Here is a 13,113-nt window from a genome sequence, read left to right as displayed (position 1 = left end):
CGTTCGTCACTGATAGCGTGCGCGGAGCGCGACGCTTGTGCTCATTGAGCCTAGGATACACATCCCCCGGTGCCGCGGACGCACTGTCCGACAACGCACCGCGTGCGGGGGACGAAGTTGGACTCTGCCCGTGCTCGCTGTAAGAACCAGTGAGACTTGGTGACTTTCGGCTCGTGGACACAGGGCTCATTGAGCAAGGAAGCTGTTGGCACTGGAGCTTGCTCATCATCGCTAATTGTGATGCCGCATATTAGACACTGCAGCTCAATTTGTTAAACAAATTGAGTTGCAGTGTCTAACGGACACGCGAGCCTCGTTGAGGCAATAATCGACTGGAACTGTTAATGGTCTCAAACTTAATGGGGGGTGTAACGGGGTTACACGAACCCTGATAACAGGGATGTGTGTGTCACACGAGATGTGCATGGTATGACCACATCCAAACAAGAATACGGTACGGAGCTAGGTAGCCAGTAGTTATGCATGAATTTAGATTTTACTATATATATTTAGTATATTTGGGAATTCTAAAGTTTAAAAATCAGGATAAAAAAACTAAATAAAAATCATTCTTGAGTTTAAACCGAAGAGTCATTTAGCCTTGGGAAGGCAATAATTACTCTTGGAGAAACTCGATAATTGGTTCTTGTAAAGAACGAAAGGTCAGTGACCTAGAGTACGCTTCCTCAAGCGCTTAGCTACGGCAGCCCGCTGCTCTTAGCATTCGATATGTGCATTGTAACGCGCTTACACGTGCTATTGTGCTAGCAATATCTACTGTGCCAACACAAAAGCATATGTAATAGTAGCAATTGCTACTGTGCTTACACAAAAGCACGTGCTAGCAATAGCTACTATGCTAACACAAAAGTACGAGTTACAGTAGCTGTCACAAAAGCACACAGCTGTTGCTAACACAAAAGCACGTGTAACAGTAGCTATCACAGTAGCTATTGCTATCACAATAGCACATGTATCCCCGTTACAATGCACGTATCAAATGGTAAGACTCTCGTCGAATAATTCTGTGCCTTTAGTCGTCCTGTCAGCCCCGATTAGGTGCTCGTAAATTAAGAATTGAACTTCTGGTTCTCCGAAGGATACTTATGTTAACATCGGCAATGTAGTGAGAAGCAAAATGGCTTATCTCGCTGCCGTCAACGAATTTTTTATCGATGAAGATGCAGCTTGAAATGGAATTCTTTTGCTCCCAACGAATAACAGTAGCGGTTGTGTTAGATTGAAAGTCGCGCCTTAGAGCAATATTATAGCAAAACTTGTTTAGTAGATGTCCACAGCGGACAATTTACAACGATTTTATGTGGGTGGAGGATGAGCGCCGAAACATACGGACAAGCTCTGCGAGAAATCCCTAAATTTAATTTAACTCTTCCATTATCCCAAAATCATAAAAACATGGCTTGAGAAATAAAGTCAGTTGAGCCATCGATGTCATCTCCACTCTCTTCCTGGAAGCAAGATGTTCCATTTCTTAACGTCAATGAAGCTCAAGAATTTCCGATTAGAAAGCGTAGTCTGGATGCATCTACTAGTATTGACAGAGGCAGACGTCGGAGGCGACGCCGAGATACGAGTGTACTAGGACCCGATTCACTCTCCAGCGTTGACTTCCGAAGTCGCTCGGATTCTGCCCCGCCAGACGTAGAAGATGCCGCAGCACGAAAGCGATCACATTGTAAAGGACGGCACACTCTTTTCGAGGATCTGACACGCTTGGCCGACAAGAAAGAGCCTGTCCACTTTGACACATTTCGACAGGGTGCTGTACAACGGCATAACAAAATCAATGAGGCGTTTCATTCTGATATGAACGATGCCAATACCTATGATGAAGACATTCCTGCTAGCGAGAAACTGAATACAGAACTTCTAGAAGCATATTTGGCCTACTGCAAGTCTATTGGTCACGAACCGAATATCAAAATTGGTGACGAATATATCCCGAGCGGAACAAATAATCTTTCAGCTAATGGTGATAAAGGGTGCGAACAGCCGCGCGTAGTGGAAAAGCAGCACTGTTGGACAGCTTGTTTTGGAGCTCGGTACAGCAGACGGAGGGGGTGCGTCCAATTTTGGGCGTGGCTTGGGATCGGTGTGGGTGTTGTGATTTGGTTGGGATTTTCACTATCAGGTTTACATCTGAACGAGGTGTTGCATCTAGATGCTTTTACGCAAAAAAACGTGCGAATTACACAGGACTATACGTATCTTCACTTTCCGGACGAGGTGGATTTTCATTTGACTTATACTGTTGAGACGGTGCATTCCGACTCGTTGACTGTTGGAGCTTCTCTCAACTCTTCCAACTTTAATGTACTTCTATTAAGTGAAGATGAATACGAGCATTACGTAAGAGGCGAACCATTCGAGTATGTAAACGAAGGCTCGACTTTACGTACAACTTTTGCGTACATGCCGCGTACTTACATTGAAAACAAAATTGGAGAGAGTATGTACTTTGTCATTCAGCCATGTTACCTCTCGCGAGACCCTACACATGATTACTGTCAATTGCCACAGTTACCATCCGCGGTGAATTCGGATGTAAAGATCTACTATCTAAACAACGTAGGAAAAATGAGTGAACACGAGGCGTGGGAACAATTCAATGTCTCGTTCATTTCCGTGGATCCTGAGCCAGTGGCCTGTAGATCCTCTGGCATTGTCGGAAGTGCGTACTTGTTGCTCTTTCTACCGTACGTTATCATCACATTATTTGGCTTGCGTGTCTTCCAGATGATCACCCACTGTGAAAGTTTCCAAACAAATATTGAACGCATGTATGCACGTGAGCTCAAGGTACCAGAGAACGAAGTGGATTACTGGCAGCCCATGCCATGGGATCGAAAAGTACCGAAGACGCGATTATGTGGACCGTGTTGCTGGAATAAATTTCGACGCCCTTTTGAACCTTTTTACACATGGTGGCGGCATGAAAATTACTTTACATGGATCCTTTATCCCTATCGTAACGAACAGCTTTCACGCGGTGAACGAGCTCTCATTGTCGTGTGCTCATTGTATATAACGTTCTACGTCCTCTTTATCATCGTCATGTTACGCGATTCATGGGGAAGTGACATGACAATCTTCACGTCTGTTGGGCTCTATGCCATTCTTGTGGCGGTAATGCCATCAGCCGGGAAAGCCATTTTTAAAGAGCTGTTTAAGCTCATTTTTAGACAACGTCGTAAGTATTTTCGTGCAAAAGCTGCAGGTGGAGAGCTTAATGGTATTTCATTCCGATTGGCATTTCTACTGCAAGTACTCGTAGCATTTCTCTTGACATTAGCGCAAGGACCCATTTTTTACATTTGGGCCTTTCGTAGCTGTCTGTTTTTGACCCGATTTATTTATTATGGTGTGTTGGCAGCCATTGCACGCATGTCACTCATGGGTCTTGCGCAAGATTTTGCCTGGTATTTGATCATTAAGACATGGGGCTGGAAGGATCTGTGTCCTTATTGTACGGAGAGAATTAAACATTGCGATTGTTTTAACGATGAACTCTTGGTACTTGCAGTTCAGCACGTGGGACCCAAGTGGGACCTCATTCGAGATCTTGATGGACTTTTGGCAAGGCAGAAACAGTATGAACCGCAATTTGCTCTGTATACATCAGAACAATTACGAGAGCGATGGAATGTGATTGTTAAACGTGCTGAAAAACACATGGAAAAGGTAGAGAAGCTTCGTGTGTATCGTGCTAAGAAACACCAAGATGAATTGCGACGTAATCGGATTCGACGGAGCGTTACGAGCTTTATGGCGTTCACGGGCTCAGAGGATAAGAGACTGGCTCACGACAACGATTCGAACTCCGGAGAGCACGAGTATGAGGGCGTGGAGCTGGATGATGGTTTATGTCATTTTCGGGAGAAAAAAATTTTGGCCCTTGATAGTAAGATTCAGCTGGACGAGTTTGAAAAACATTACGACTCGAATATTGCAGACGTCTTCCATGCTCTTACACGGTCTGTGATGAAACGTCGTCGTCATGACAAGCAAGAGCATGTCGAAGAATCGGACGAGAGTGAACTCGAAGACAAACATAGTTTAGGAACGAGCATCACGACTCGTCAGAGTAGTGACTCCAGCTCTGAAGGGGAGACCATGTGGGTCTTGGTCTCCCCATCACAACGTCTTGAACGTCGTGAAGAGGAGAAATTGCAGCGAATACGCGCGTTTCGTGTTCTAAACGACTACAATATTAAAAAAGTAGGTATATCCATGGAAAAAGCGCTATCTATTTCTGATCGAGACACAAGAAGAGTTCCATTGATCTCGACACAGAGTCAAGAAACGACTCAAGTACAAGAGGATTTAGTAATTCTCATGCCGGACGTTCACAAGAAAAGCGACAATATCGCAAAGGAACACCTTGAAGGTGTAGCCAATGCGGGAGAAGATGACAAACACAGCGATCAACTCGAGAGCAATTACTTTCCGAGCGACTTGGAGCGTGGTCAGTCCAATTCTGCGGTCTCATATCAAAGCGAAAGTGCTAGTCGAGTTTATGCAGTTACTGAACGACGAAAGTCGCTTCTTCGACGATTGACGACTTCAGCCGAAGCTTTTGCAGCGTGGGCACTAGATTATGACCTAAAAGCAGCGCAAGAATTATAAACATTCCAACGAGATAAATTACAAGATTTTGTGGTTCTAAATTTCTCAAATGGATTAGTGTAATTATTGATTGGTCTGAGTTAGAATCAGAATGCTCACAAATTTATCTGTTTAACAAAATCACAGAATGTTTGTACTTTGTAAACGCTCATTTCTTAACATGCATACTGTGCGCACGCTGTCACGCATTCGTGCCAAGGCAAAGCTTGCGACGCGCGCTTTTGCTACAGACAAGCGCTACATACCCGTGAATGAGGTGCCTGCAAGTGTGTTGCAAAATATCAATTCGGAGACTGTTTTTTCACCGGGTTTTGCGGTTCGCGGCGAGCACGCGCCAATTAAAGGTGCCAAGCCTGCGTATCTAGATGTGCAGGCCACGTCGCCTATGGATCCGCGTGTTCTTGATGCTATGTTACCGTACATGACGTATGCCTACGGCAATCCACACTCGACAACCCACGAATTTGGGTGGGACGCCGACAAAGCGGTGGAACATGCGCGTGGGAGCGTAGCTAATCTCATTGGTGCAAATTCAAAAGAAATTATTTTTACGTCTGGTGCCACTGAGTGCAACAATGCAATATTGAAAGGGATTGCACATTTTACTAAAGCTAAAAAGAAGCACATTATTACGACGCAAATTGAACACAAGTGCGTGTTGGACTCGTGTCGTGTTTTAGAGACTGAAGGCTTTGAGGTTACGTACTTGCCAGTGGGCACGAACGGTCTTGTGGACTTAAACCAGTTGCAAGATGCCATTCGACCAGACACGGCATTGATTTCCATTATTGCAGTGCACAACGAAATTGGCGTACTTCAGCCACTTAAAGAAATTGGGCGCATTTGTCGTGAACGCAAAGTCTTTTTTCATACCGATGCTGCTCAAATGGTGGGCAAGATGCCAATTCATGTGGACGACATGAATATTGACGTCATGTCCATGTCGGGTCATAAGATTTACGGACCAAAAGGTGTTGGAGCCATGTACGTTCGTCGACGTCCGCGTGTGCGTTTAGAGCCCATTATCTCCGGTGGCGGCCAAGAGCGTGGTCTCCGTAGTGGCACGCTCGCAACACCGCTGGTTGTAGGTTTTGGTAAAGCATGCGAAATTGCTGCTCAGGAGATGGAGAATGATCATCGCTGGGTTAGCTATTTATCCGAAAAGCTATATCAAGGAATAACAGACCAGATCGAGCATGTTGTTTTAAACGGAGACCGTGAAAAACGATATCCTGGTAATCTGAATCTTTCTTTTGCTTATGTGGAAGGAGAAAGTCTGCTTATGGCCCTCAAAAATATCGCCGTTTCATCGGGTAGCGCATGTACTAGCGCATCGCTCGAGCCCTCGTACGTGTTGCGCGCTATTGGGGTTGGCGAAGATTTAGCACACACATCGATTCGCTTTGGTATTGGCCGATTCACAACGGAAGAGGAGATCGTATATGCCGTAGATTTGTGCGTTAAACACGTCAATCGTCTACGCGAGATGAGTCCGCTTTGGGAATTGGTGCAGGAAGGCATTGATCCCAACACAATTCAGTGGAGTCAAGATGCGCATTAGATGGAGACACACAGAGTATGATTTGAGGCTAATAAACCGTTTTGTCCTTGTCGCATGTGTAGATCGTTCAATCAGTCATCTTTGAACGTGATCAACTAGCGCTCGTGTCATCGTCATATCAATTAAATATATAGGTACACCAAAAAAAAATCTTTAGGTGGTAGAAAACATTAAGTGGAATTTACGGGTTTGTATGTTTAAAGTTTTCGGTATGCGTTCGTTACGGCCTCCGTGATTTAAGAAGTGCTTTGGTTTTATTTTGCTTCGAGAGACGTTCTCTTCGCTTCTACGCTGACGCTTTTGCCTGTTATGCAGCTACTTCTTCTGGATTTCGAGCCCCTCTTGTACTTCCATGATTCCATCGGAGCTTTTTGCCTTGACCAAAGCTAGATAATCAAAGTAGTATCGCGGCAGCACATAAAGATGTTACTTAATATAACTAAACAACGTGTAAATAAATTGAAAAGTATCATTAGTATAATTCATATTCTTGAATTTGCGACAGGGCAAGTTTTGCGGCATCTCCTTCAGCTGCTCAGAGACATTTCTGCTTTGGCTAATTTTCATGAAACTGACTGCTCCTAACATTATAACTCAGTGCACTGAATGTTTCAGTCACCGGATCCTTTTTGACTGCATTGTGTCGACGGTACAACCGTGCGCATACTATTCAAGTAAACAGACCGCCGAAAATAAGATTATGTCAGGCAAAGCTCCCGAGGATGTGCAGCTTGAAGCTGACATCCCAAACATGTCATTACGCACTAGTCCCGCCCCTCCATCATTCAATAATTACAATTCTTACAATTGTGGCGTCGAAATATTCCATCATATTAAAAGAATCTTTTGTACCGTCAAAAACACTGAGTGCTCGCCCATTGTGCCGCCTTGTGTCAATTTGGGCTTCTTACTCACGACATTTGTATCGGTAAAAAAACCTTCAGTCTTTTTCATAAGCTTCTGGATGTAATCTTTGTACACTATTACTTCGAAATTAAATCTTCGCTGCTATGAACATGCTAAGTGGGCAATATTGAAGCTACATCTAAAATTTCTTAGCTGCTCAAGGTTGTATAAAATGTATTACTGTGCTACCCAACCTCAAGGAACATGGCATATATTCGCAGGTGCTCTCTACTTTTTGTCGTTTCCTAATGTAACTTACGTGTGGGTTTTTTAAAGGCAAGAGACCATTTCTAAGTTCTTAAAGTCATAAAAAGACCAGATAAATCAAACCTTGATAGCATAGCTTTGTGTAATATGCGCTTCGCGATATTGCAGCTACAAACAACACTGTTGTATATTTTAGCCCTCCTTCTACTAGCGAGAATCGATCATGACTTTACTGCAACAGCCCTAATATTACTGACAATCTCCGCTCAATATTTTTTGAAATGCAACCGCAGTTATGCAATCAGCGTCTTCCAGCGTGATATTTTAAGTCATTGAGCTTAATTTTCAGTCTTTTGTATTAATATTAGTTTTTGCATAGCAAAATCCACCAAAATCTTAGAGACGGTTATATATGTGCAGATCAAAGTATACATGACGCATGCGCTTCGATATTATGACCGGCGATTTTATCACTTCACTGGACAATACAAACTGTCTGTGTTCTATCCCCGAATCAGTGAGAAGATCAACAAGGGTCATCAAGAGTATGCTAGCAAGTTTCACAATGAGTTCGATCATATATAAGCCTGAGCTTTTATCATTACCGGTAGGTGGTAACGACCAAACGCTTGCAAAGCCATTACACAAGCTTCTCTGTGCCACATGGAGGAAACTCTTTGCTTCGATTCGCTACACAAAAAAATGCTCGGTACTCAGCCACTATGGCATATTAAATCAAGACAAAAAACTTGACAGAAATTCGAAAAAATTTACTTCGAAGTATAGTAGGATACAAGCTGGCCATTACGCCCAACTGGCTTGCCAACAGAGGGTCACTCAAGCTCTCGGATTGGTCAAATCTGACCAGATGGCATTTGAGCAGCACGTCATGGAGCGCATGATTCAAGCACGCTTTGCAAATCTCACGGCCTTCAAGCACCTTTACATGGACATCTATCGCCATCCTTGTGGCTTTTCCCTTTTCGCTCTACTTTGGAGAAAACGCGAACACAGTCCTATGGCGCATTATGTTCTTAAAAGAAAGTTCGATAAGAATTGTCAAATTTAGTAGGAAACTCAGGATCGCCTCTCAGAGTCTGGCGTGTTATCATCAATGCAAAGAATCGACACACCGCAGTCAGTGGCAATTGTCCTTATGCAGCTGAGACACTAATAGATTGCAGCAACAAAGAGGTTGCTTGTCATTGTCGAAATTTAGGCGGAGCCTCTTTCGACGCTACCGCAACACGACGACACACGGGAGCCATAGCAGATCTGTCGTCTCATCCACAGCTCGTAAACTATTCTTGCTATATCGATAAATTCGCATACTGGCTTTTTTTGGAAAGACAACCATAGTGGACAAAAAGGTGGAGAGGCGGACAAAACCAGTGCCCTAACTGACCTTTTTTCGTACCATATTGATTTTTGATAAATAAATTACGGTAATTTACCAGTAGCAAGCCGCGCAATTGCACCTGCCATTCCCAAAAAAGCCTCGCCCAGAACAAGCTCAAGCATACAAAAACCTTGTACAATGTCAATGTACACAAGCCCCCGGTATTCTCGACACCACGGCAGCACCAGTAGCTACCAGACGCAGTACAACACATCGTCGCCATCTAAGTATAGCCATCCGCAGTACACTTCACCGACAAAATACAACACATACGATGGTTACACGTCGCCTGTCAAGCCGACATCGTACCAGCAACGAAGCTATGCCGAATATTACTCGTCCCCCAGCAGCCCAACGTATTACAATCAGCAGCAAGATTTTTATCAATCGGGTGCTTCTACGGCCTCGTCATCTTCGCAGGAAGGTCCTTTCTACGCAGATGAGTTGGACGAGCTGGATGACTACACAATGGGACTTGCAAGTCCAGACATGACCACGGTCCCGACTGTTCCTACGCCTGTGATGCTCAGTCTGTATGAGCACGGCAAGACTCCATCTGGCAGAGTCATGGTCACAGCGGGCAATCAGACTATCGAATTCTTCTCATCTGTCGTCAATGCACCTCTTTCGCGGTGTATGATTGTGCAGGAGTAGAGCAAAGGGTGACCAGAGTCTGATGTAACAAGCGTTTACAATCTAGAGCGAGTCTTTTCCCTTCTGCACTACTCGTGTCGCTTGCTGCGGCTGTTTCACGAGATGACTATTATTTAAATTACCTCTCTCTTCTTCAAAGGAGCCAAACTGCCATAAAGTGTATCATTATGAAGGCAAGCTGGGGCTCCCATTGTACAAGAAAATAAGATGAAGAAGGAGTTACATGTAGTTCAAGCCTTCCCCACCTCATTCAACAACCCTCCAAGTGTCATATTCTCAATTAAGGCACCAGCTCACTCTTCATGTTTGCGTCGTGTGATTGTATCAGGCTCTATTTGCCTCCGCATTGTTGTAGAACTACTAAGTATATAGTACTATGATTGACCGCTGATAAAATATGAAGACCTAAGAAGTCATATTTTAAGTATCAGTTGTATTGTGTTATCATTTTGTTGCGAATTTCTACAACCGGCTCTGACGATAGTGAGTTCGTATATACTAACGATAAATACGAGGGGAAAAGAAGGATAAGGAAGCTTGTGACAGACGTAGTAATAAAAGCGTAGCGGTTGTCCTAGAGCGCCTTTACTGATGTGTTTGTAATGAGAGAATAAGTGCAAACAGACGTATTTTGTCTATATCAGCTGCTGCTTGCTACTCGAAAGCATAATTTGGGTGCACGGTTAAATATCGTTGTTGCTTTTTCGCGTCCTGCTCTTCAAGCGACAAATGCCTTGTGCTATCCTCAACTTTGTCTCCTAGCTTCAAATCTTCACCATCTTCATCAACCAAATCAACAACTGACAAAACTTTGTCTTGCACCAATTTATCAATAACCGAGCAAAACAGTTGCTTCTCCCGTGTAAGTTGTGCCTCTGACGTGATGTCCTGAGACGACAAATACCACGTCACGAGTTCTCCTTGTAAAACACCAATTACATCTTCATCTTCATCTTCTTCCTTCTGTTCATTCATTACGTCCCGAGCGACTTTGGCATTCAACACTTCCTCTTCTTTCTCGCGAATGAATCGACCAATGGCCTTTTGAATTCTCGCAAACCGCTCGAACGAAAGTGATGACGAGCTTGTCACTTGCATCTCGTTCGACGGATAGTCATTTGATACATTGCCTGTACTTAAATTGCCACCACTACTGGTACCATTGTCGTTGTCATCCATACTTGTACCGCCAGTATTCGATCTGTCATCGTCACCATCTTTACCATCTGGCACAACCAGCGGTACATCTAGCTCTACATTTTGCGTATCCACGTGGATAATCGACTTGCTTAATAATCGGTATGCTTCTTGAACGTGTGAAACCATTACAGTTTCACTCAGATCGAGTCTTGCTAAAGCTTCGGATAATCTGATCATCGACTCAAGTTGCCGCACTGTGATTCGGTACGCAATGTTCGTCTGGCCATTGCTTACGACATCGTTCTCACGTAAACTTCGATAACACGCAACCATCATTCGCTTGCTTGCCAAAGTGATCACAGGATTTAATGTCCTTGCAAACTTAATGTACCGCTTCAACTCTTCTTCGCTATACGCACCAGTCTCCGTCGCTTGGACTTGTAGTTCACTTGGCATGTGAATGTTCACAATGTGTTCAGCAATCTTCTGATCTGTCACTTCATCGCCATCGTCCAGAATGACAAAAAACAAGTCAAAACGCGACATAATTGGCGCTGAAATATTGACATTATATTTCAAAGTCTTGGTTTTGTCGTAGCGGCCATTGTATGGATTAGCGGCAGCTAAGATACTCGTGCGTGCATTCAATGTTGCTTGAATGCCTGCTTTTGTAATTGAGATTGTCTGTTGTTCCATTGCTTCGTGAATTGCCACTTGATCCATTGGATCCATCTTGTCAAACTCGTCAATGCAACAAATGCCATTATCTGCAAGCATCAGCGCTCCAGCTTCTACACAATAGTCGCCACTATCTGCATCTCGTGTTACAGAAGCCGTGAGGCCGGCAGCTGAACTCACTTTACCAGAAGCATAAATTGCACGAGGTAAGAAACCAACAATATACTTGAGAAATTGCGACTTAGCAGTCGATGGATCACCCACAATACAAACGTTAATGTCTCCTCGAAGCTTGATACCTTCTATTGTCTTTTTGTGCACACCACCAAAGAGCATCAATAAAATCCCCTTTCGAATTTCGTCGTGACCATAAACAGATGGACAAATTGACTTTGCCATCTTTGAATATCGGTCTGGATCTTGCTGCATCCTACGTATTGATGCTACTTCTTCATCACTGAACTCCTGAAGTGCAGCCTCACCGTTTTCTTGTTCTTCAGTATTATCTTCGTTATATTCACTGCGAATTGAAATACTATTGAAACGTTGTTCCATGGTCTGTACACTACAAGCCAGAAAGCAGGTCTTGTACGTGAGTTCACGCACACCAAGAGCCTTCAAACCACGCACACCTTCGCCCTGCATGCCTTGCGTACTATTCTCGCCATTTCGTCTTGATTGGTCATTGTTTCGCGTTGCAACAGCCGTCTCTCCACCAGCTTGAGCAAACTTGGAGACGTCAGGGACTACAATAAAAGTACCAGTAAAAACAACTCGGTCACCAGCTTTGGCCTGTTCGACATTTTCATGTCTTAGAATGACATCAATTGACCGTGGCATACTCCCAGCTGGAATTTCGTCACTATTCTCTTGCACTTTGACGCGTTGCCAGTCCACGAAAACTGACTTTTCGGTATTAAGCTCCCATGCAAACGTGTTGACGCAATACGGATTCTGACACTTGACAGGTTCACTATACCGAAATTGCTGTTCTACACCTGTCGTATCGCCACCACAATCGGCACACGTAAAAGCACCAAAAAGAAGCTCTGGACGCACTTCAGACGTCCTAGTTACAGTACCAGAAAAACTCAAAAGTTCGCCAATGCTTTTGGTCCTAAGATCCCGAATACTACGAGACAAGTTTCAGTCCATGTTTCAACCATGTTCTAAACTATAGAGTGAAGTGACGTACTGGGACACATGCTGAAAATTGTAAAAGTTGACAAAAAATTCACGCTGCGTTTTGTTTGCGTCTTCATTGACTGTATAAGCTGCGTCCTCAAGTCGAATAAACTCAAAGACACTACGACGTAAGTACGGTTCCCAGCGGTAATACTGGGCCTGGAGAGCTTGTGCTAAGTCCGGATCGAACTCTAAGACGTGAGAAAAGTCGACAAAGAGCGATGATGTCTCTGTATTGCGCATTACTTCAGCCTGCTGACTGTAGTTGATCTTGCTCGGGTCCATAGCCTCGTCTGCGTCGTCCTGCTGCCCGTAACCACATAAAAATTGCAAGAAGCGAGTCTTTACGGACTCTGCAGTCGAATCCACTAGTAATTCAATAGATGCAGCACTCGGATTGAGCACTGGGCCGCCGCTTCGACTTCGCTTGGCGCCCACGCCCTTTGCTCCATCACCAGCAGTCTGCATTCTTACTTTGGATTGAAAAAAAAGCGCGGGAGTCTTAACGCAACATAAGCACAAATAGCTTTTTCTGAAAAGTAGACAATTCACAAAAGTGAGAATGTTTTTCCGCTAGCTTAATGAAATATATCTAAAACCTTAGCTTTTCTATCATTATATAGTAAACCTAATTAATATGCATTACTACTGGCATTCCTGCCACGTATGGTAGCGGACATCTTAACTCTACGACTGTCTCAATTGGTTTTTGCAGGTTTAGGAGACCGCGCAAGTA

At 44.0% G+C, this 13,113-nt stretch overlaps 4 protein-coding genes across 4 annotated transcripts; 3 read left to right on the top strand and 1 right to left on the bottom strand.

The window, feature by feature from the left end:
- Positions 1–1,449: 1,449 nt before the first annotated feature.
- On the top strand, positions 1,450–4,647 carry PHALS_04345 (hypothetical protein PPTG_15400; the record flags this gene model as incomplete). The annotated part of the gene is made up of 1 exon (XM_024718443.1): positions 1,450–4,647. The coding sequence occupies one exon, from the start codon at positions 1,450–1,452 to the stop codon at positions 4,645–4,647; it is 3,198 nt and encodes a 1,065-aa protein (XP_024583842.1).
- A 160-nt stretch (positions 4,648–4,807) lies between these two features.
- On the top strand, positions 4,808–6,208 carry PHALS_04344 (cysteine desulfurase; the record flags this gene model as incomplete). The annotated part of the gene is made up of 1 exon (XM_024718442.1): positions 4,808–6,208. One exon carries the CDS (start codon positions 4,808–4,810, stop codon positions 6,206–6,208), a length of 1,401 nt encoding a protein of 466 aa, XP_024583841.1.
- Positions 6,209–8,864: 2,656 nt separating this feature from the next.
- PHALS_04343 (uncharacterized protein) lies at positions 8,865–9,374 on the top strand (the record flags this gene model as incomplete). The annotated part of the gene is made up of 1 exon (XM_024718441.1): positions 8,865–9,374. The coding sequence occupies one exon, from the start codon at positions 8,865–8,867 to the stop codon at positions 9,372–9,374; it is 510 nt and encodes a 169-aa protein (XP_024583840.1).
- Positions 9,375–10,028: 654 nt separating this feature from the next.
- On the bottom strand, positions 10,029–12,845 carry PHALS_04342 (mcm-domain-containing protein; the record flags this gene model as incomplete). Its single annotated transcript, XM_024718440.1, has 3 exons — positions 10,029–10,262; positions 10,353–12,324; positions 12,388–12,845. The coding sequence occupies 3 exons, from the start codon at positions 12,843–12,845 to the stop codon at positions 10,029–10,031; spliced, it is 2,664 nt and encodes an 887-aa protein (XP_024583839.1).
- Positions 12,846–13,113: the final 268 nt, after the last annotated feature.

The sequence above is a fragment of the Plasmopara halstedii genome (genome assembly GCF_900000015.1).
Source record: "Plasmopara halstedii genome assembly, contig: Scaffold_2604, whole genome shotgun sequence".
NCBI classification, from domain to species: domain Eukaryota; phylum Oomycota; class Peronosporomycetes; order Peronosporales; family Peronosporaceae; genus Plasmopara; species Plasmopara halstedii.
This window is presented reverse-complemented; position numbering and strand designations above follow the sequence as displayed.